The 23093-nt window shown below is 38.2% G+C and overlaps 1 protein-coding gene across 1 annotated transcript in view; it reads left to right on the top strand.

Annotated features, from left to right (window-relative positions):
* plxna4 (plexin A4) overlaps positions 1–23093 on the top strand; it is a 279377-nt gene that overhangs the window by 216176 nt on the left and 40108 nt on the right. The window contains exons 11-21 of the mRNA XM_077499885.1: positions 59–155; positions 2127–2317; positions 4875–5026; positions 5103–5226; positions 6860–6996; positions 8887–9054; positions 9141–9234; positions 13163–13402; positions 16152–16298; positions 18229–18463; positions 21748–21890. Coding sequence (XP_077356011.1) covers positions 59–155; positions 2127–2317; positions 4875–5026; positions 5103–5226; positions 6860–6996; positions 8887–9054; positions 9141–9234; positions 13163–13402; positions 16152–16298; positions 18229–18463; positions 21748–21890 — 1728 coding nt within the window. The remainder of the gene's footprint in view (positions 1–58; positions 156–2126; positions 2318–4874; positions 5027–5102; positions 5227–6859; positions 6997–8886; positions 9055–9140; positions 9235–13162; positions 13403–16151; positions 16299–18228; positions 18464–21747; positions 21891–23093) is intronic.

Consider the following 23093-nt stretch of genomic DNA (forward strand, 5'->3'; position numbering starts at 1 on the left):
TAACGACCACTTTCTACCGTGCTGTTCCCTTCTCCTCCCCCGGTTGCCGTGGCGACAGTACTTCTACGACGGGATGGAGATGAGCAGCCTTGCCGTGGAGCTGACCGTCATCTGGAACGGCGACTTCAGCATCGACAACCCTGCCCACAACAAAGGTGAGCATTGGAACAAGCCTGCTTCCAATGTGCTCATTTGGCACACACATCCAACATCAGCGTTCATTTCATATATATATATATATATATATATATATATATATATATATATATATATATATATATATATATATATATATATATATATAAACACACGCAGTCGGGCCGCTCCTGCACTTGGAGTTGGTCTCCATGGCAACAGGCGGGCGGTGTGCTGAGGTGCGGCAAGCCTGGCCTGATGCTTCCTGGCGGAGTGGTTCACTTCGACGCTCGCCTCTCGTCAGTCATCGTGGATGACAAATGCGACAAACGTTTTGAACCGATATAAAGAACCGGTTGCGGAGAAATTGGACCGTGCAAGTTTCTAAGCGTGCAAACCGACATCCAATTATTTACGATGACTTGGAGCAGGTCATTTAAGAATAACCTCAGCTAATGAGCCACAAAGCTGTTTCGTCTCGTCCAAATGTACTGTCCTGATTAAATTTCCGTTCCAGGAAGCAAATGCACTGGATTATATGACAGCCGTGTCTTTTAAAAAACAACAACAAGGTGAGTATGGTGTGATGTAGTGTTAATTTCGTCAGCAAAAAAGTAAACAAAAATCATTTGGTCAACGCAAATTTTGCACCAGACTAAAACTGGACTAGACTAGACTAAAAGCCTCATTCATAAACACTAAGTGGGACTAAATCAATATGCATTTTCGTCGACTAATGAAGACGAGACGAAAATGTACTTGACTTAATAAAAACTGGATAAAATCACATTTTAGTTCATGAACAAAAACGAGACAAAAATGATATATTGTAAAATCCTGTCTCTTTATATACTCTCATTAATCCAATGTTCCAACAATAATGTTAATGTGACTGGTAATTAATGCTGGCTAACTTACTAGCTCATAGCATGGTGCCACAGTAGCCACTGTTTATTGTTTGTTTTTCATCAAAAAGATGAGAAAATTTGATGTGAAATAGTTTTAGATCCAAAAGGTTCAATATAATCTGCTGACAAAAAAAATTATACAGGGTTAAAACCCTGACAAAAACTAGACGAAAACGTTGACAGTTTTTGTTGACTAAAACTAGACGAATAAAGTAATGTTTTCTTGGACTAAAATAAAGACTAAAATGCTCGATTTATAGTGGACTAAAAATAGACTAAATAAAATGTGATGAGTTGACTATGATTAAAAACTAACAAGCGTGATTGAAACTGGACTAAAGCTGAGACAAAATTTAAATATGGTGGCTAAAATTAACACTACCTCCAAGCATGCTCATGCGGAATGACGGGTATAAAGAAAAGGGGAGGCGGCCATGCCAGAATGGAAATGTAATCCCAGATTGATGTCTTGACCCGCAACCTCCGCTGAGATTTGGTAAAATGAATCTCCTGACTAAAACTTGACTAAAATGTTGATAGTTTTAGTTAACTAAAACTAGATGAATAAAATGACATTTTCTTGGACTAAAATAAAGACTAAAATGTTCGTTTTATAGTCGACTAAAAATGGACTAAATAGAAATGGTATGAGGTTGACTGTGATTAAAAAACAAACAAGCGTGACTGAAATTGGACTAAAACTGACACTAAATTTCAAAATGCCAGACAAAATGAAGACTAGCTGTGATGACTCCCAGGCAGCAGCATATCAGAAAAGAAGATTTATCATCTCCCGGGGCGTCACGAGATGGACAGATCGCACCTCCGTCTAATCGCAATTAGGAGGAAAATGTCTGGCCCGTTGCCATGGTGATAGTATGTTAAACGTGCGGGGGTGTGAGGCGACCGCAGATAATGGCATAATGAGCCGAAAGAAACTCTCCTGTTTGTTGTTCTCCGCCTATTTGCACTCATTTGTCACACATTCATACTTTGGATGAAAAACCTGTTTGTAGTTCTTGTCTCACGTCTTTAATGAGCCTTTTTTTTTTTTTTTTCCTTCACTGTGTGCACGCCGTGCAGTTCATCTGTACAAGTGCGACGCCCAGCGTGGGAGCTGCGGCCTGTGCCTGAAGGCCGACCCCCTGTTTGGCTGCGTGTGGTGCAAAGGCGAGAACCGCTGCACGCTCAAGCAACACTGCCCGCATCCGGACAACCAGTGGCTGGAGCACAACGGCATCAACAGCAAGTGCACCCACCCGCGCATTACGCAGGTGACACTCCTCATCCCCAAAATGGTTTGGGGTTTACCCCAGTTCAGGAGATCTGGACTGACTAGGGTCCAAACCGTTAGATGCTAGTACTATGAAAGATCTCTCCATTTTGGATGGCACTTGTACTCAATAGGGTCACGAAAGCCGATCTCAGGTGACTTTGGTGCAGAGACCATGTACAACCTGGACTGGTCACGACCAGGGTTATTATTAGAGGTGCACCGATCACAATTTTCCGGCCGAACCCCGATAACCAATCTTTTAAAAAGTCCGACCTGCCGATCCCGATTTCTGCCAATACCGAATTTTTTTTTTTTTTTTTTTTTTCATTACAAGCAGCACATACCTTCAGTGTTCTAATCTTGTTTTATTGGAAAACATTGAACAATGTCGGCGAAATAATACAAATGAATTGTTTTAACTGCACATGAATTTGTTCTCTCAAATAAAAATGAAAATCCTCTTATCATCTCAGCAGAAGAGGACAGTGGCTGACTTTTTCAGATCTCCGAGGAGTGAGATGAGATTGGTGGAAAAGATCGGTTCGTTTTTTAAGGGATCGGACCATCACCGATCTCCCAAAATTAAGGAAATCGGGGCCAGCTAATCGATCAGTGCGTCGCTAGTTATTATAGTTAGGGAATTTTCATATTAGTTAGTTTTTGTTTTGTTGAGAGTTTTGTTTTTTATATTTAGTTAGTTTTAAGTTGTTTTCAGGATAATTCTATTAGATTTTATTCATTTTAGTTTAGTTTGAGTTAGCTTCAGTATTAGTTTTCGTTTTTTTATGTGTATTACTTGTGTGCTATATTTAAAAAAACAGTAAAATGGAAAAAGCAACACATTTCTTGCATTTCAACTAAGTGAAGTTAAAAAGCGGGCGAGCGCAAAAATCCAGCGCGCAAAATTGTCGCAAAATTGTTTTTCAATTCGCCAATTTGTTTTCCATCAAGATGAGAGACAATTTGACGTGAAATCGTTTTAGATCCAAAATGTTCAACATTATATGATGACAAAAAATATACAGGGGTTAAATGATTGTGATGACTAAAACTAGACTAAAACGTTGACTAAAACTAGACAAATAAAATGATGTTTTCTTGGACTAAAATAAAGACTAAAGTGCTTGATTTATAGGCGACAAAAAAAGGACTAAATAAAAACGAGGTGAGTTGACTAACTGTTATTAAAACGAACAAGCATGACTGAAACTGGACTAAAACCAAGACGAAATTAACTCATTCACTCCCAGCCATTTTCACAGAGGCAATCCCGTTCGCTCCCAGCTGGTGCCTTTGCCTCGCAACGTAGCCCTCAATGATCTCATCCAGACTTTAATTGACGCCCGGTTGACTCGCCTTTATGATTCTCTCGCTCCACCCCGGTTTTGTGTTTGCCAATACAGATAGACATCAGCGGGGGGGACTTGTTAATCCACGACGTGGAATATGGCGAGTATGATGGATCTCCCAAAGCTGCAGCTCATTAGGATACATGTGTGGGAGTTCCATGAGCACAAAGCCACAAGCTAATTCGCTAGGGTCCATCCATCTGTGCCAGGGTTATTTATAGTTTTGGAATTTTTCATTTTAGTTTAGTTTTTATTTTGTTTTTATTTTTTTATTTTTTTTTTATTAATTTAGTTGGTTTTAATTAGTTTTCAGGGTGGTTTTGTTATTTTTTTTAGCTTTAGTTATTTAATAAATGCTTAGTTTTAGTTTAGTTTTAGTTAGTTTCTACAGAAGCGTATTGCATTCACTTGGAAAAAAAAAACCTCCTGTTTTTCTGACTAATTTTTGAGGGAGCTTTGAGTTTTGGATTTTTTTTTCTGTTTTTCTGAATATTTTTTTCTGTTTTAATGAATATTTATTTCTGTCATAACAAAAAATGTATTCTTAGTAATTTTATGAGTAATTCTTCCTCCTGTTTTTCTAAATGTTTTTTCCCTGATTTTCTGATTTTTTTTTTTCCCCCCTGTTTTTCGGAATATTTTTTTCTGTCATAAAAAAAATATTCAGTAGAACAAAAAAATATTCAGAAAAACAGGGGAAAAAAATACTCAAAAAACAAAGCTTGCCCCCAAAAAATAGACAGAAAAACAGGATGCAATACGCTTCCGTAAGTTTCAGTATTAGTTTTAGTTTTTTTTTTTAAAATACTTGTGCGCAATATTCAAAAACCAGGTGAGCGACATCATCTGAAGGTGTTTTTCTATTGGCTTCTGCGAGATGACGTCACTTCTGTGTGACACACTTTCAAATGTCCTTATTCCGGTTCATATTAAAATAAATCGACTTAAAATCACATTTAAAATCATCCCCATTCAATTAATTAGACAAAAACGAAGGACATTTTTGCTATAATTATAGTTTGTTTTAGTTAGTTTTGCAAACATAAAATGTAGTTTCAGTTAGTTTTTTAAAAAGCATTTTCATTTTTATTTTATTTCGTGAATGAAATTGTTTTTTTTTTTTTTTATTTCGGTTATAGTTTTTTTGTTAGTTTTAGTGAACTAAAATAACCTTGATCTGAAGCATCTGGTTTTATGTACTTTCAGATTACTCCTCTGCGGGGTCCCCGGGAAGGTGGCACCCTGGTGACCATTCGCGGCGACAACCTGGGTTTGGACTTCCGCGAGATCCAGGGCAACGTGAAGGTGGCGGAGGTGGAGTGCACGCCCATCCGGGACGGCTACATCCCGGCAGAGCAGTGAGTGTGGGGGGGATTTCAGCCGTTCGGGCTGACTCGGAAAGTGGCAGCTTCACCAAAATGTCGCCGTCCGCAGGATCGTCTGCGAGATGGGCCGTGCCGAAAAGAGTCAGTACACGGGGAATGTCAAGGTGTGCGTCGGCGTCGGCGAGTGCTGGCCGGAATTCACCGCCAAGTCCTCCAAATACTACTACTTTGTGGTAAGGGGTCAACTCGTGTCTTCAGTCTTCATTACATGACATTTTTAACGCCCTTCTTGACTGCGGACTAGGGATGTAATGATAGCCAAACATCACTATACGATATTATCACGATATTATATTGTGGGGAGGTTGACGATAAAAAGAGGTTGCAATATTGTAAAAAATGAGCTCATATTAAAAAATTAAAAAAAATCATACAACATTGTGCTTTTGTACAATACAGCAATGAAAAATATAAAAATATTATAAATATATATCAAAAATCTATAAATACTGTATATATATATTGAGGCACTTACTTTCTAATGCAAGCACACATTGAGTTCCTACACATATTGATTTGATTCACAAGCAAATTACGTTCCCCATCATCTGACCGTTAGCGTGGATTTTACACTTAGAAGGGCCAAAACTCGCCTTATGAAAATTCAACTGCACTCAAAAAACTAGCCACCAGAGGGTGCTAGAACTGCACATAATGGAAATCAACCCAACATTTTTAACAGATGTGCTGCTTCTCGTGACATGACGACGACGATATACAGAACTGTCTCAGAAAATTTGAATATTGTGATAAAAGTCCTTTATTTTCTCTCATGCAATTAAAAAAAAAAAAAAGTCATACATTCTGGATTCACCTGGAAACCGGTGCTTCTTGCAGGTGTTTCGAGTTAATTAGACGATTCAAGTGATTAGTTGAATAGCCTACTAGTATACTTTTTCATGATATTCTAATATCTAATAGATAGGATATTTGAGTTTTGTTTAAGCTGTAAGCCATAATCAGCAATATTAAAATAATAAAAGGCTTGATTTGTTGATTTGTAATGAATCCAGAATGTATGACACTTTTGTTTTTTTAAATGCATTACAGAAAATAAAGGACTTTATCACAATATTCAAATTTTCCGAGACAGTCCTGTATAGCATGGCATAGTCTTAATTTTGTCAACGAAAACTCAACAAAAATAATTCCGTCAACACACATTTTTCACTAGACGAGACAAGACTAAAACCCTCATTCATAAACAATAAGTGGGACTAAATTAGTATGCATTTTCACTGGCAAATGAGGATGAAAATGTCCTTCACTTAATAAAAACTGGACTAAAAGCTATGGACATTTTAGTTCATCAACAAAAACGAGACGAAAATGATGTGATTTTGTAAAGAATTTTGTCTGCTAATCTGTTACTGTATTCATCAAAAAGATGAGAGAAATTTTGATGTGAAATTGTTTTAGATCCGAAAAAAATATATATATACCGTATATAAGAGAAAAATGATTGTCCTGACTAAAATTAGACTAAAACGTGACAGTTTTTGTTGACTAAAACTAGGCAAATGAAATGATGTTATCTTGGACTAAAATCAAGACTAAAATGCTTGATTTATAGTTGACTAAAAATGGACTAACAAGCGTGATTGAACCTGGACTAAAACTGAGACAAAAATTTCAAAATGGCGGATAAAATCAACTCTATTGTGACACTCTTAATATGGCGATATCACCATATTGCCGTTATCGTTACATCTACTGCGGACCGGGCCGCGGTTCTTGTCTCAACGTGTGAAACTGTCAAGATGTGATGTTGAGTATGTTATATATTTTTTTTGTCCGGCTATCCAGATCCCGAGGATCCACAGCATCAAGCCCAGCAGAGGTCCCGTCTCTGGCGGGACGGTGGTCAGCATCACGGGGAGCCACCTGGACGCCGGCAGCAACGTGTCCATCATGTTTAAAGACCAGCCGTGCACCTTTCTCAAGTGAGTCAACCGACGACTTCCTGACCCCCGCCAGTCAATTAAAAGGCACACGCTGCGTCATGTAAACGAACTGCGCCGACATTCCACGGCGACGAGAAATCAGATTATATTCAAGTCATTGGTAAAAACGAGCCGCCCCCGGGATTTATGATCTCCATAAATATCTTCCTAATGAGTTTCCGTTCTCCATCAGCGCTTTTCATGTCTTCTTCAATACAGTAGTAAGTTATGTTCTCATTTAGCTGATGAGGTTGGGCGTTGCTTTTGAAGGCGTGTTTCGGATGTGATTGACAGCGCCAAGATGGCTGCCGTTAAGGTCCACTTACACCGCTAAATACGGCCGAACAAGCATATTAGTGAGGAGTCGAGGCACGCTGTCATCTAATACCGCGTTCAAGAATACAGTGTTCCCTCGTTTTCCGCAATAAATAAAATCCGCAAAGGTTTATTAGGGGTGTCAAAACTAGTGCATTAATTTTGAGTTAATTTAAAGTTGTTGTTTTTTTGTTTGTTTTTTACGCGCTATTCATGACCACCCCCGAAAGTCTGTACTGGGTAAATGCAACCAATACATGCACGTCAAAATTTTGCAGTGATAAATTTTAAAGGGATACTTGACTCATTGAAAAATTTTCAGCAGTGAAAAGTTGATATTTTGTCCAGAATGAATTTGATAACTTTATTATTTTTCACGTACAATTAATACCGTTTAAAAGTATTTTTTTATTACTTGCTGTCAACTGATGATGACATCACAAGTAGATAACAACCACCAATCAGGACTCACCTGTTTTCTGGGTTTGGTCAGTAAACAAGCCATGATTGGTCGTTACCACAGGTGATGTCATTATCAGTCAACAGCAAATAAAAAAAAATACTTTTTAAAGGTATTAATTGTACATGAAAAATAATGAAGTTACCACATGAATTGTAGACAAAACTTTTTACTGCTGAAAATAGCTCAATGAGTCAAGTATCCCTTTAATAATAATGCATATTTGTGGAGGCTGAAGTCAAGTTGAGAAAAATTCAAAAGCAAAAATTCACAAGTTAAAGATGAGATAGCTCTTAATTTGAAAAGAAAAATGCACTGAGATGTCATCTTCTTACAAATGCAATGATCCCATCTAGTGGCAGAAAAATGACCAACACAAATTAATATCACACTTGTTTTTTACAGCACAGTACTTCTTTTGAATTTTAACTCAATGTTATGAATTATTCTGAAATTACTGTCATCTTATTGTATTTTAGTTTTAATCCAATTTTAGTTGACAAAAATAAGAGCAATTTAGTCAACTAAATTGACAGTTTAGTCGATATTTTCGTTAGATACAGCATACATTTAAACTTATACAGAAATCGCTAACAATACGTACAACAGCGTCTTTATTAATTGTTTCAATGAAACATGTTCAACTGACAATCATATAACTTAGTTTTCACCTAAATAAAAAAGTGCATAATTGCTTTAGATTAATCTTCCAGCTGCACAATGAAATAAATACAAATTAAATAAATTAATTAAATTAAATTACACTGAACAGTTTCTGAGCGGTTCTTCTCTCCAACCCGCATTTAGTTACTTCTCATTGGATTGTGTCAATTTTCCTCACTGTGTTGTTTTCATTTTCATTTTCATTTTAGTTATCATTATTGTCTCAATGAATTGCCTTATTTTTTGTTTCATTTCCGTCTGAAAAAAATTCCCGTGACGAAAATTTTTCGGCGACGAAATTGTCATTTGGAAGTCAGCAACGTAAATATCACAATTTCCTGGAACTCAGCATACAGTGCCTTCAAGGACAGTTGAATAATTGACGTAACCGTGACCTAACCGTCAAATGTGGCCTCATGACACGTTTTTTTTGTTTTGTTTTTTCGGCGTAGACGCGACGGCCTGTGGCTGACATGCCGCACGCACGCGTCGCTGAACGGCTACGGCAGCGTGCCGGTGTCCGTCAGCATCGACAAGGCCCAGCTCCAGAAGGACCTGCGCTTCGAGTACGTGGAGGACCCCACCATCACCAAGATCGAGCCTGAATGGAGCATCTACAGGTGAGGAAACCCCCCCAACATCAAGTTCATGTACTCCAAATTTTATGGAATAACAATTTCCAAACCAAATTGTCTGTCTTTTGCAGCGGACACACGCCGCTGACAGTGACAGGAACCAACCTGGACATCATCCAAACGCCGCTCATCAGAGCCAAATACAACAATCACGAGACGCTCAACGTAAGTCAACTTGGACTGCCTGCTTGTCTATGTTGCCACGGTGACGTAAGCAGGTCAAAAGCAGAGGCACAGTGAGCGGGATAGAAATGAACCCATTCACTCCCAGCAGCTCCCTTCACTCCCTGCTGTTTGACTGGATTCGGACAGATTTTGCAAGGCCCGCAAAATATTGTGTTGTATCAAAACATGCAACCTACCAAAAGAAAGATTAAAATATCTTCTTTCATCAGGACAAAAAAAAAGTATATTTCTATGTGTTTCCGTTTTGCAGCAATTAGCATTTGAATATAGCCCTAGGCCCAGTTGTTCAATTCTTGGTTATTTTCACCACTGTTTAACCCTAACCACCAGTTAAATTCTTAACTCACCGGCCGTTAAATATGCATTGTTCAAAACATGGTTAGTCGCGCCGTTTGTTAACGGCACCGTCAAAGTTAACCGTGCCGTTTATGTCACTGGTTAGCACCGATATATTCCACAGTTCCTCTTTGTGTTTACTTCGGCGAAAGAAAGTGGAACGGATACAATCCAAACGACCCCTGGCACTCGCCGAAAAAAAAAAAAAGAAGCAAGAAGTTTTCTGCTGACAAAGAAAACGTTATTCGATCAATGGTTGAAGCAATTTAGGAGTTTTTGTGAAATAATTTATTAGTATTATTATTTTTTAATTCATTATCCATCCATCCATCCATTTTCTTGACCGCTTATTCCTCACAAGGGTCGCGGGGGCTGCTGGCGCCTATCTCAGCTGGCTCTGGGCAGTAGGCGGGGGACACCCTGAACTGGTTGCCAACCAATTGCAGGGCACACAGAGACGAACAACCATCCACACTCACACGCACACCTAGGGACAATTCGGAGCGCCCAATTAACCTGCCATGCATGTCTTTGGAATGTGGGAGGAGACCGGAGTACCCGGAGAAGACCCACGCAGGCACGGGGAGAACATGCAAACTCCACCCAGGAAGGTCCGAGCCTGGACTCGAACCGGAGACCTCAGAACTGGGAAGCGGACGTGCTAACCACTCGACTACCGTGCCGCCCTTTAATTCATTATAATTTCTTTTATTCTACTGTGTGTATTTTCAGTGAATTTTTTGTTTAATATTTTTGTATTTTTGCCAAAAGTTTTGTAGCATATAATATTGTATGCTTTAATCTGATTTTGTTTCTCATATTTTTGTCTTTTTTTTTTGTCTAACATATTTGTATTTTTGACTGATTTGTATTTTTTGTGTAATAATTTGATAGAATAAGTTTTGATGTATGTGTCTTGTTTTTGTATTTACATCTAATATGTGTGTATTCTTAACCTATTTGTAATTATTACTAAAACTTGTAATTACTGTTTGAAATTTTAAAAAAAATGTTTTAAATTACCATATTATATTTAAATGAATTTAAATTAAATAATTAGCGGCTAGTTAGTGTTGTTTGATTATTGACGTGAACGCAAACAGGAAACATCAGAGGTAACCTCTCTTTGGAATCACCTCCCACTAAATGTTGGGCATCTTGAGTTTTGAACAACAAGAGTGCCATTAAAGTTAACGGTCAGTTAAATCTACTTGACCAGTGGTTAAAGATATAACCGAGTTTTGAACCAATGGGCCCTGGTTGATCTCTTGTACTCTGTTGCCACCTGCTGGCCGTTTTTGTAATAACTACTATTGCTTCAACCGTTCTTTGCAGTTGAGAGGCTGCATCAAAGCCTTCTGTAAACTCTAGCGTAAAAAACGTATAAATACGTCTTTGGGAGACTTAAACCATTTAAAATAGAACGTATTTATACATTTTTGGGAGCGAATAAGTTAATAGATGATGATGAAACGTATCTCCTCGCAGATGCAAAGATATCCGTAGAGATTGTCCCTTATCGGAATATTCGTAGCCTTTGTTCACCCCATCCCAAGGTCTCTTTTGATTTTGACTGCAGATGAGAAACCGAAACGGCGGGTGATCGTATCAACACGACGTCGTGATTTGGCCTTACAAATTTTTCAAGGTTGCGTTTTGAAATTTGTTCTGGCCAAACTCACGCGTGCACGCCTTTGTGGAGTCGCTCTCCAACGCGCACTCAAAGAATCAAAGTCAACCTTGAGCAAGGTCACATGACGGTGGGGGGGGGACGTGCGGCATACCTTTTCCCGCGTGTGTCCAGTGTGACGTTCAAGGACCCAATTAAAGTGACAGGCGCCGGTCGGAGCGGTGGCGGGCATCATGCTGAAGGTTATTGTTGACGTCTCCACAATGTTTGCGTCAGGCCCTTTTCTGCCTGTTGTAGTGACACTTGACAATTCCAATCACAACACATCAGACGGAGCAGGCTTGTTTTTCTCACGAGCGTCAGAAATCAGAATTTGCGTCTCCCTCCCACTGCTCGCCTGAATCAGTGAAGGGGGGCTGGTGTCTGTGGATCTCACTCTGCTTCATTTATCCTTCGTTCCTTTTAGTTTTTCCTCTGGTTTCTTGACATCTCCCTAACTTTCAAGTTTTCGAATTTCGAGGTTTCTGAGGTTGGTGTAAGATTCTGGTTTTGGAACCATGTGAGTGGCGGTTGTTTAGTTGGTGGTAGATTTCACTTTGATTCATCTCACTTTCCTTTGATCATTCCTCTGGTCTTTTTGACCTTCTGAACTTCACGACTCTGGCGAGACTGAAGTATCGGGTTAAGGTGAAGGGTCATGGGATTTTTTTTTTCACACGCACACACACGCACACACCCCCACACACAAATTCGTGATAGACCGATATGGGTTTTTCAAGGCCGATACAGATACAGATTATTAGTAGTCAAGGAGGCCGATAACTGATATTTCAAGCCGATATTCATTTACAGTAAAATGGGGGAAAAAAAATTCTTTTAAACTATATTAACAGATGTGTTTAAAAAATATAACAAAAATTGCAGGGAGCTTCCAGGGTCATTAGCATGTCTTCAAGGGATACTTCACTTATTTAGCCCATTATAGCAATAAAAAGTTATTTTGTCTATAATTCATTTGATACTTTCATTATTTTTCACGTACCTTTAAAAAGTACCTTTATTAAAGACATTTTGCAACTTTCTGTCAACTGAAAATGACATCACAAGGGCTCAGATAACCAATCACAGCTCAACTGTTTTCTAGGTTTGGTCATGTGACATTCACAAGCTGAGCTGTGATTGTGATGTCATTTTCAGTCGACAGCAAGTTGCAAAATGTCTTTTTAAAGGTACAAATTGTACATGAAAAATAATGAAAATATCAAATTTATTATAGGCAAAATATTAATGTTTGACTGCCAAAAATGGCTAAATAAGTAAAGTATCCCTTTAAGCTAAATTAAAAAATAATAATAAAAACTAAAAAGCAAGTAAATAGATCCCTAAAGATTTCTACTGTCTAATTTCTTGATTTATTTATTTATTTTTTTAATAAAAAGGTGTAGGGAGTTCCTATTTTTCATAAAGTGGAAATTTAAATTGATTATTAATGAAAAGTTCCCTGCATCTCATTGAGTGACAAATGCATGCGAAGGGACCTCCTTTGGGGTTTTTGTTAGGGTGCGTAAAAACGTTTCAGAAACATCTTCGCGGTGAAGAATTGTCTGAATATGTTCCAAATGTGTTTACGACAAATAAGAACTGACTGTGAACATCTTACAATTTCTGATGAAAACCCCAAATTCGCTACATTCGTAAGTATTCACCGCTCGGTAAGATACCGGCTTTATTGGCCTTCAGATTAAAAAAATGGCTGATGCCGATATTTGTCAAAATGCCAAATATCGACACCGATAATAGGCCCGGTCGATAATCGGTCTATCACTAACACAAATGTGCACATACGCACATTTACCAAAGAAAAAAAGCAAAAAAAAGAATGCTAGAAGCGAAGGAGAAAGTCAAACATGTCAAATCATTTCCCCGTTTTTTCGGCTCCAGCTGTGCCAGGTTCTGAGCCCGACATCCATGCGGTGCCAGGCCCCGGAGCTTCCCATCAGCCTGGCCCAGCAGCGGGAGGCGCCCGAGAGGCCCGACGAGTTTGGCTTCAAGCTGGACGACGTGCAGGACGTCATGGCGCTCAACAACACCAACTTCATCTACTACCCCAATCCCGAGTTCGAGCCGCTCAGCGCGTCTGGCGTGCTGGAGCTGAAGCCCGGATCGCCCATCATACTCAAGGTAAGTTCGTTCGCGCCACCGATCTTGTTGCACGCTTCTAGTCGTCAAGGCTTGTAGTGTTCATTTCGTCAACAAAAACATTTCCTCAACACACATTTTTCACCAGACTAAAACTAGACTAGAATAGACTAAAAGCCTCATTCATAAACAATAACTGGGACTAAATGAGTATGCATTTTTGTTGAATAATGAAAACGAGACGAAAATGTCCTTCACTTCATAAAAACTGGACTAAAATATGTGGACATTTTAGTTCATGAAGAAAAATGGGACAGACAGGAGGTGGATTCACAATGAAAGGTTAAAAAAAACGTAAATTATAGTTATAACTTAACATTAATCCAACGGCTATAATGTTCCAACAATAATGTTCATGCGACCCCTAACTAATGCTGGCTAACTGAGCCATAAGAGCCACTGTAATTGTTTGAAAGTTATTTTTCATCAAAAAGATGAGAAAATTTGTGAAATAGTTTTAATTTCAAAAGGTTCAATAAATATGCTGACAAAAAAAATACAGTGGGAAAATGGTTGTCCTGACAAAAACTATACTAAAATGTTGACAGTTTTTGTTGAGTAACACTAGATGAATAAAATGACATTTTTAAAAAAAAAATTTAAAATGACGTTTTCTTGGAATAAAATAAAGACAGAAATGCTAGATTTGTAGTCGATTAAAAATTGAGTAAATAAAAATGGGATGAGGTTAACTAACTGTAATTCAAAACTAACAAGCATGACTGAAATTGGACTAAACAATAATAATGCGACTGCTAACTAATGCTGGCTAACTTACTAGCTGGTAGCATGGAGCCATGGTCGGAGCTATAGTAGCCAGTGTAATTGATTGTGAAGTTGTTTTTCCATCAAAAAGGTGAGAAAATTGCATGTGAAATAGTTTTAGATTCAAAGACAAAAAAAAAATATACAGTGGTAAAATCCTGACTAAAACTAGACTAAAACGTTGCCAGTTTTTGTTGACTAAAACTACATGAATAAAATTATGTTTTCTTGGACTAAAATAAAAGACGGAAATGCTTGATTTATAGTCGAATAAAAATGGACTAAATAAAATTTGGAATGAGGTTGACTAACTGTGATCAAAACTAACAAGCGTGACTGAAATTGTACTAAAAAATAATAATGCGACTGCTAACTAATGCTGGCTAACTTACTAGCTCATAGCATGGAACCATAGTAGCCACTGTAATTGTTTGTGAAGTTGTTTTTCATCAAAAAGATGAGATAAGATTTTATGTGAAATAGTTTTAGATTTGCAAAGGTTCAATAAATCTGACAAAAAAATATATACAGGGGTAAAATTATTGTCCTGACTAAAACTAGACTAAAATGTTGACAGTCTTTGTTGACTAAAACTAGATGAATAAAATGACGTTTTCTTGGACCAAAATGAAGACAAACATGCTAGATTTATAGTCGACTAAAAATTGAGTAAATAAAAATGGGATGAGGTTAACTAACTATGATAAAACCTAACAAGCGTGACTGAAATTTTACTAAACAATAATAATAATGCGACTGCTAACTAATTAGGGCTGGGTATTGCCGCCAACCTCACGATACGATACGTATCACGATCCAGGGGTCACGATACGATACGTATCGCGATACATATGTATCCCAATACTTGAACTTCAAGGCGATACGTATTCCGATATATTACATTAATTTACTTGCAGAACAGTCATATGTGCACCTAAAGCATATGTTTGTTATGCTGACTGACAAAAATATTTTTGTTAGCAGCTCTTGTGGTTTACCAGCAAGCGGCATACCTGGTCTAAATGTGTACGAATTACAGAGCAAGTAGCAGCTTTCACAGACACACCGGGAAAATTTATTAATATGCATGAGCTGATATGAGCAAAAATATCAAAGTATTAAAATTACAGCTCTAAAATGTGCTTATTTGAAATATTTGGGGAAATAAAAACAGCATTTTTTTCGTGTAACACATTCTATTTCGTTTTTAAACAAAATATACAAAAATTGGTACATTAAGACACATGTGCCATGTTAAGTTTAGGAGTAAATAAATGCTGATATTCTTCCTCTGTTTTCATTTTTCTTCGCAAGACACAGTGTCCAATCACTGGTGAGCTATTTTTTGCATTAATTGAAGGCAATTAACTTCAAAGAAGCTGCTGGTTTTTATTTTTTAGGTACAATGTAAGCTGCAAAGGCAAACGTTAACTGCCTATTTAAAGATAACGAGCAATATCGATTCTGACGCCTGCGTATCGATACATGTATTGTAATGAGGCCCGCAACGATATATTGCCGTTTCGATTTTTTGAGCACATCCCCATAACTAATGCTGGCTAACTTACTAGCTGGTATCATGGAGCCATAGTAGCTACTGTAATTGTTTGTGAAGTTGTTTTTCACCAAAAAGATGACATTTTATGTGAAATAGTTTTAGATTTGCAAAGGTTCAATGCTGCTGCTGACAAAAAAATATACAGTGGTAAAATTATTGTCCTGACTAAAACTAGACTAAAACGTTTTTACGTTGACTAAAACTACATGAATAAAATGACATTTTCTTGGACCAAAATGAAGACAAACATGCTAGATTTATAGTCGACTAAAAATGGACTAAATAAAAATGGGATGAGGTTGACTAACTGTGATAAAAACTAACAAGTGTGACTGAAATTGTACTAAAACTAAGACTAAATTTAAAAATGGCAGACAAAATATATATATTTTTTCTGCTTTGCCGCAGGGTCGTAACTTCCTCCCGCCGACCAGCAGCGGAAACGGCAAGATGAACTACACGGTCCTCATCGGAGAGAAGCCGTGCATGTTGACCGTGTCGGACAGCCAGCTGCTCTGCGAGTCCCCCAATCTGACGGGACGGCACAAAGTTCTGGTGAGTGACAAAAATTTGCGGGGGACAAACCGACCAACGTTGCCTTCTGTTGATCTACGCACACACGCCCAAGGTAGACTGATTGTCCTTGTGCTTGTCATCGCTGCCCACGAGATGAACAAATGGGCCGTCTGTGCGGATATTTGGACAATAAGGACTCTCAGTTGATGTCCACTTTTGCTCCAAATGCTTCCCGCTGTTTCCACCTGCCATGAAACAATGCGAGAAGCGGACGTTTGCACACATTCAATTGGAATCAATATGTCCGTCTTGGACCAAGTCAGATGAAGTAGTCAAGTAGTTTGTTTGCCACGATGAGTTTTGGTATCGATAAGATACCAAGTAAATACAGGGCCAGTATCGCCGACACCAATGTAGATATCGATACTTTTTGAAAATTGTAGTATCAAATTTAAAAATAAATAAATTAATGTAGGTAGTTGTATCATTGAATTCACAATCAAATTTCAACCTTTTTGTGTTTTTGTGTTATTTCTTATTTTTTTAAAGGACAAAATTAGGACAATAGAAAATACTTGATCAATGTTCCTCGACCACCCCAAGAAACATTATTATTATTATTATTATTGTTATTTATTTATTTATTTATTTATTTATTTTAATTTTTATTTATTACTATTTTTTAATTATTTTTTATTGCCGTTACCGATATAGATATCTATACAGTTTGAAAATTATATTATATAGTGTGTTTTTGTGTTTTCTTTTTTTTAAAGGACAAAATTAAGTTCATTGATAAATAGAAAATACTTTCTCAGTGTTTCCCCCCAGAAACATTCCAACCATGACAAAATATTTTTTTTCCATTCTTAAAGTGCACGAAGTGATCATATGAAAAGAAATTTAAACCAATACTTTTTATCATATACTGTTCAGAAACTACAAATACAAAAAATAACTTAAAAAAATGCTGCCTTCATCGCTTCTTTTTCAACCTAAATGAACAAGATGTTAACTCATTCAAACCCAAAAACGTGTAAACACGTTTTTAATATTTTGTCCTTCACTCCCAAAAATGTATTTACACTTCTTTTTTTTGTTAATGTAAGAGCATAAAGTGTAGAGCAAGGCTTTTATGCAGCTTCTTACATGAAGAAGTGGCTTAAATCAATGGTAGTTCTTAAAAGCCAGCAGGTGGCAGCAGAGTATAAGAGATCAGCCATGGCCATGTTGCAACAAGCTTTTTTTTGTCAGTGTTTTCACCAGGACTGTGAATATTAATGAAACTTGGCTATATTCTAATGCTAATTGCTGCAAAACTCAAACAGATACATGAAAGAAGAGACTCTAATTTTCTTTTGGTAGGTTCCATGTTTTTGTAGCAATTGAACACAACATTCGGTGGGCCTTGCAAAATCAGCCAAAATCCAGTCAAACAGCCGGTACCGAATTGCTTCAGTGAGATTGAGTTAAAGACTATCATGCAACAACAAATATAAACCATAAAACAACATACCAAATATATATATATATATATATTTTTTCAAATACAATACTGTATGTGTTCATGCAATCTACTACAAAGATGAGATACTAAGTCACATGATCGAAACACACTACCGTGACATGCCGTTATGTGTTTGACCAAACCGCAGCAGTGCACAAAAGAGCCAAACTAAAACGAAACTATTAGATCGATATTTTAGTACCAGTATCGATCCGATATTAATCCTGACTTGGTATCGATAATATCGATATTTGGATGGATCCGCCCACCTCTTACTAACCACAACAAAGAGATGCATCTTTTCTTTCGTTAGACAGGAGAAGCAGCAGTAAAACAGGCCAAAATCCAGATGTCAGGGCATAAGGCAGTCAAGACAAAGAACTTTCAAATGACCTCCTTGCACAGTCAACCGTTTTGTTTTGTTGTCTGTCGTTAAATCCTCCCCACGTGTTGTGTCCCCAGGCTCGCGTGGGCGGAATCGAGTTCTCGCCCGGCGTGGTCCACATCACGTCGGACAGCCCGCTCAGCAGCACGGCCATCATCGGCATCGCTGCGGCCGGCGCCCTGCTGCTCCTCGCCATCGTCATGGTGCTCATCGCCTACAAGCGCAAGTCGCGCGAGAGCGACCTGACGCTCAAGCGGCTGCAGATGCAGATGGACAACCTGGAGTCGCGGGTGGCGCTCGAGTGCAAGGAAGGTAGGGAAAAACTCCTAGCCTGCCCGAGCAGTCTTCTCGCCGGCCCCGTGGGGAGTTGGATCGTGAATAGTACTCATTTTATCCGCCATTTTTCAATTTAGTCTCAGTTTTAGTCCAGTTTCAGTCACGCTTGTTAGTTTTTAACTCATTTGTTCCTAAAAACGTATAAATACGATCAATTTTAAATGTCCCAAAGACGTATGTTTTTTTTTCATGTTTTTTTTGTTTTTTTTTGTTTTTTATGCTTGAGAATACAGATAGCTTTGATGCAAACTCTGTACTGCAGAGAACAGGTGAAAAAAATGGTAGTAATTCCAAAAACGGCCATCAGGTGGCATCAGCGTATACGAGATTAACCAAGCCATGTTGAAAAAAAAAAGCTCAGTTACTCACAATTCTAAATAGATTTGTGAATAATGATGAAAGTTAGCAAAGCAAAACGGAAACAGATAGAAATATACTTTATTTTTTCCTGTTGAAAGAAGAGACTTTAATCTTTCTTTTGGTAGGTTCCATGTTTTGATAGCAATAGAACACAACATTTTGTCAACCTCATCCCGTTTTTATTTAGTCAACCTTTAGTCGACTATAAATCTAGCGTTTTAGTCTTGTTTTTTTTTTATGAAAAACAACTTGACACACAATAACAGTGTCTACTATGTCCCCATGCTACGAGCTAGTAAGTTAGCCAGCATTAGTTAGCTGTTGCATTAACATTATTGTTGGAACGTTATAGCCGTTGAATTAAGGTTAGATTATAAATATGCATATAAATATGTCATGGTGAAGCTGCATTTAGCTATTATGCTGCACACTAGGGGTGTCACGATTCGCCAACTCCACGATTCGATTTAAATTTCGATTTTGGGGTCACGATTCGATTTTTTTTTCGATTTTTTTTTTTTTTTTTTTTCTCCGCTCCCCCACTTTATAACACAGAGGCATATGCTTCTGTAGGCTAAGGCTAGTCTATGATCATTGGTTCTATTCATTGTACAGTAAATCTTATTTCAAAAGATCGGCTACATATAGGTGATGCAATTTCCATATTATTTTTGTGTAAATTTATGTAATATATGATAATTGACATTAGGCAGGAATGATCAAATTCAAAGAATTTATTTACAATATAAAGTTAACCGTCTTGTTCTTACTGAAGTGTAAAATAAAAAATAAAAAAACAAAAACAAAAAGTCACAGTGGGTGCCTGCCATCTATTGACTGTTTTTGGTTACAACAGTGTGCTGTGCGTTCCTCTTAAAATAATGTGCAATGTGCAACAACAACAAAAAATATATTGTATCCAAAGTCATGGAACAAATACAGCCTGAACAAACTATATCCCAACATTTACAGTTGCTGGGCATACTGTAGCGTGGTTCAAGTACACTAATTAAATGTTTGAATCCAGCGTTTTCCAAGGCTGCAGGTCTGCTGCTATAAATAGACCTATGGATCTGGCGTTTCGCGCGAGCTGAAGTGTGTGGAAGTTTCACTGTAAATGAGGATGAAATAGTTGGTTGGACCGTTGTTTTCCCACTTCTAGTTGAATTTGATAAATCTAAATCTTTGTGATGCCTGCGTAAATGTCCCGTCATGTTTGTCGTGTTTCCCGTTGTTACGGCTGGCGGCTCGGGCCATTCAGTTTGAATGCGCCAGCGCGACACTCTGATTGGAGGACTGTGCCAGCGCGACACTCCGATTGGACGACTGTGCCAGCGCGACACTCCGATTGGACGACTGTGCCAGCGCGACACTCCGATTGGACGACTGTGCCAGCGCGACGCTATTGTGTATCCGTGTATTATACCCCTATTAGTTATTGTTTCTCCTCCGTTCTGTCAGTTCTGTCAAATGCGGTTATTATTTGTTCACCTTCCACTTTCACTCCCTTGTCAAACCCCTGCCTGAAATTTCAATTAAAACTACTCAGATGTTAAAGTCGACCCGTGTTTATCTACTCTATATTTTCTGTTATTGTGTTACTTCCCTTCCCCTTGACGAGCCGGGCGTAACACCGTGGCCGAGTACAGTACGCGCACATAGCATATCTTGCAACTGTGGTCTTTTTATCGACAACGTGAACGTTGTCGACATAACTCACCGGGAACGCAAAATGTTTCCAAACTGGTGACGAGAGAAGCGGGAGCGGCTTGAAGCACCATTGCTGTGTCTGTCCGCGCTTGCCATCATGACTGCAGGAGAAGTCAGCTAACAAGTGCCGTTAGCTAGTAGCTGAATGGCTGCGTCTCATTTGCTTTCCTGGGAGGTGGCGGTGGCGGCGGTGGCGGCGGTGGCGGCGGGCGCGGGGGGGGGCATCGAATCGTGTGTCCTCTCTTCTATTTCGATGCTCGAAATCGTGACGTAATTTCGATCGATTTCGATAAAAAATCGAAATCGTGACACCCTTACTGCACACAGATGGAATAGGCTACCAACAGAAGTGAAGTCAGCCCCGAGTGTAAATGCTTTTAAATCCAGGTTAAAAACTTTTCTTTTTTCTTATACCTTTGATTAGGGACTTTTAAACATCTTTAATTAAGTGTTTTTATTATTATTATTATTATTTTAAACTTCCTTATGCTAAATGTTTTAAAGTTTGTTGAATAATGTTTTAAGATTGTTATTGTATGTTCTTTTTAGTAAATTTTGTAACCTATTTTCATTTATTTTTCTTCCTCTGAATGTTAACTACTGTTTCTTGATGCTTATGTGATGTCTTTTCTTGTGTAAAGCACATTGAGTTGCCTTGTGTATGAAATGTGCTTGCCTTGCCTTTTCAAATATATATATATATATATATATATATATATATATATATATATATATATATATATATATATATATATATATATATATATATATATATATATGTTAGCATTTCATGATGAATCCACCTCCTGTCTGCCCCATGTGTTTGTGCATGTTGCACTCGCTAGCTGCAGATTTGAAAGGGGGCGTGTCACATGACAGTTTCAGTGACAGTTCGTAGAGACTGGATTTTACAAAGTCATACAATTTTTGTCTCTTCTTTGTTCATAAACTAAAATGTCCATAGATTTTAGTACAGTTTTTATTAGGCGAAGGACATTTTCATCTCGTCTTAATTAGTGGACAAAAATGCATACTGATTTATTCCCAGTTATTGTTTGTTAATGAGGCTTTTAGTCTAGTCTAGTCTAGTTTTAGTCTGGTGAAAAATGTGTGTTGATGAAAATATTTTTGTTTAGTTTTCGTTGACAAAATTAACACTAATTGTGACGTACCTTTTTTTCCCCCATTAGCTTTTGCGGAACTACAGACAGACATCCACGAGTTGACGAGTGACTTGGATGGCGCCGGGATCCCCTTCTTGGACTACAGGACGTACACCATGAGAGTCCTGTTCCCAGGAATTGAGGAGCATCCTGTACTCCGAGACCTGGAGGTGGGCTTCATCTCTAGCTTTGGCTAGCTTTAGCTTTTGACTGCTCTCATGTCTACTGTGTGATTCTTGGCAATTTACACCTTGCGAGCGCATCCCACTGACCTGTAGATATGACTGGATAGCCGATAGCCCATACATGCCAGTAGTGCAAGCCGTTGAAGTCACAGAGCAGCCATCTTGTTGCTCCCACCTCACGAGCAGACTACTGTAGAAACTATACGCTATACGTAGGGGATGAGACGTATACAACTCGTAGGTAGTTAGTATAAGGCCGGGGGCGGGGTGGGTTGTGCCGGTGTGGTCATTATTTTTTTAACAAGTAAAAAATAAATAAATGTCAGGTTTACCTGTTTGATGTCTATTGAACACGGCACAAAAAGGATAGAAGACATTCAGTTCAAGGCTCGTGAGGATAGAGGAGAGGAACTGACTGATACAATTCACTACAGCAGTCTCTGAAAAAAAATCCCCTCCTCACCCTCTCCTTCTATTTGGTTTCCACGCCCCTAGTTCCATAGGTGTTTCAACCCTAATAATGCAAATGCAAAACATAGTTGGAACACAGTGTACTTGTTTGTCTATGTGTGTGTGCATGTGAGTGGAATATTGCTGAGTACGTGTGGTCAAGTTTGCAATCATTTCTTAACAGAAAACTCAGCAGACTGGCTCTAACCATTCTGCTGCAGCAATTAAATTAGAATATAGCTAAGTTTCATCATTATTCACAAATCTGCTTAGAATTGTGGGGAAATCAGTTTGTTTGGAACATGGCCCTGGTTGATCTCTTATGCTCTGCTGCCACCCGCTGCATCAAAGCCTTCTGTATGCTCTAGCATTAAAAAAAAAAAAAATCATAAGAACGTATTTGTACGTTTTTTGGGAGCAAATGAATTAAGCATATCATTTATACATGTATTTAAGGCAAGTTGTAAAATGTCTTAAGTCCTCTTGTTTCTGTTTAATACATTTAAAACACCATAAATCACTAGTATACTGTCTCAAATATTCTCTAATTTGGATCCTGTAAATGTATTGGATCATATGGCAAGAAATGTTTCTTAGGAGGAGCAATATGGCGGCCTTGCGACTTCAAAAGTCTTGGCCTCTCGGCTATCTAGTCATATATATATATATATATATATATACGGATCAGCGGCGCATCCTAACAGTATGCCACACCTTGCTCAAAATCAAATTCAAAGT

This window comes from Festucalex cinctus, chromosome 16 (genome assembly GCF_051991245.1).
Source record: "Festucalex cinctus isolate MCC-2025b chromosome 16, RoL_Fcin_1.0, whole genome shotgun sequence".
Classification (NCBI taxonomy): Eukaryota; Metazoa; Chordata; class Actinopteri; order Syngnathiformes; family Syngnathidae; genus Festucalex; species Festucalex cinctus.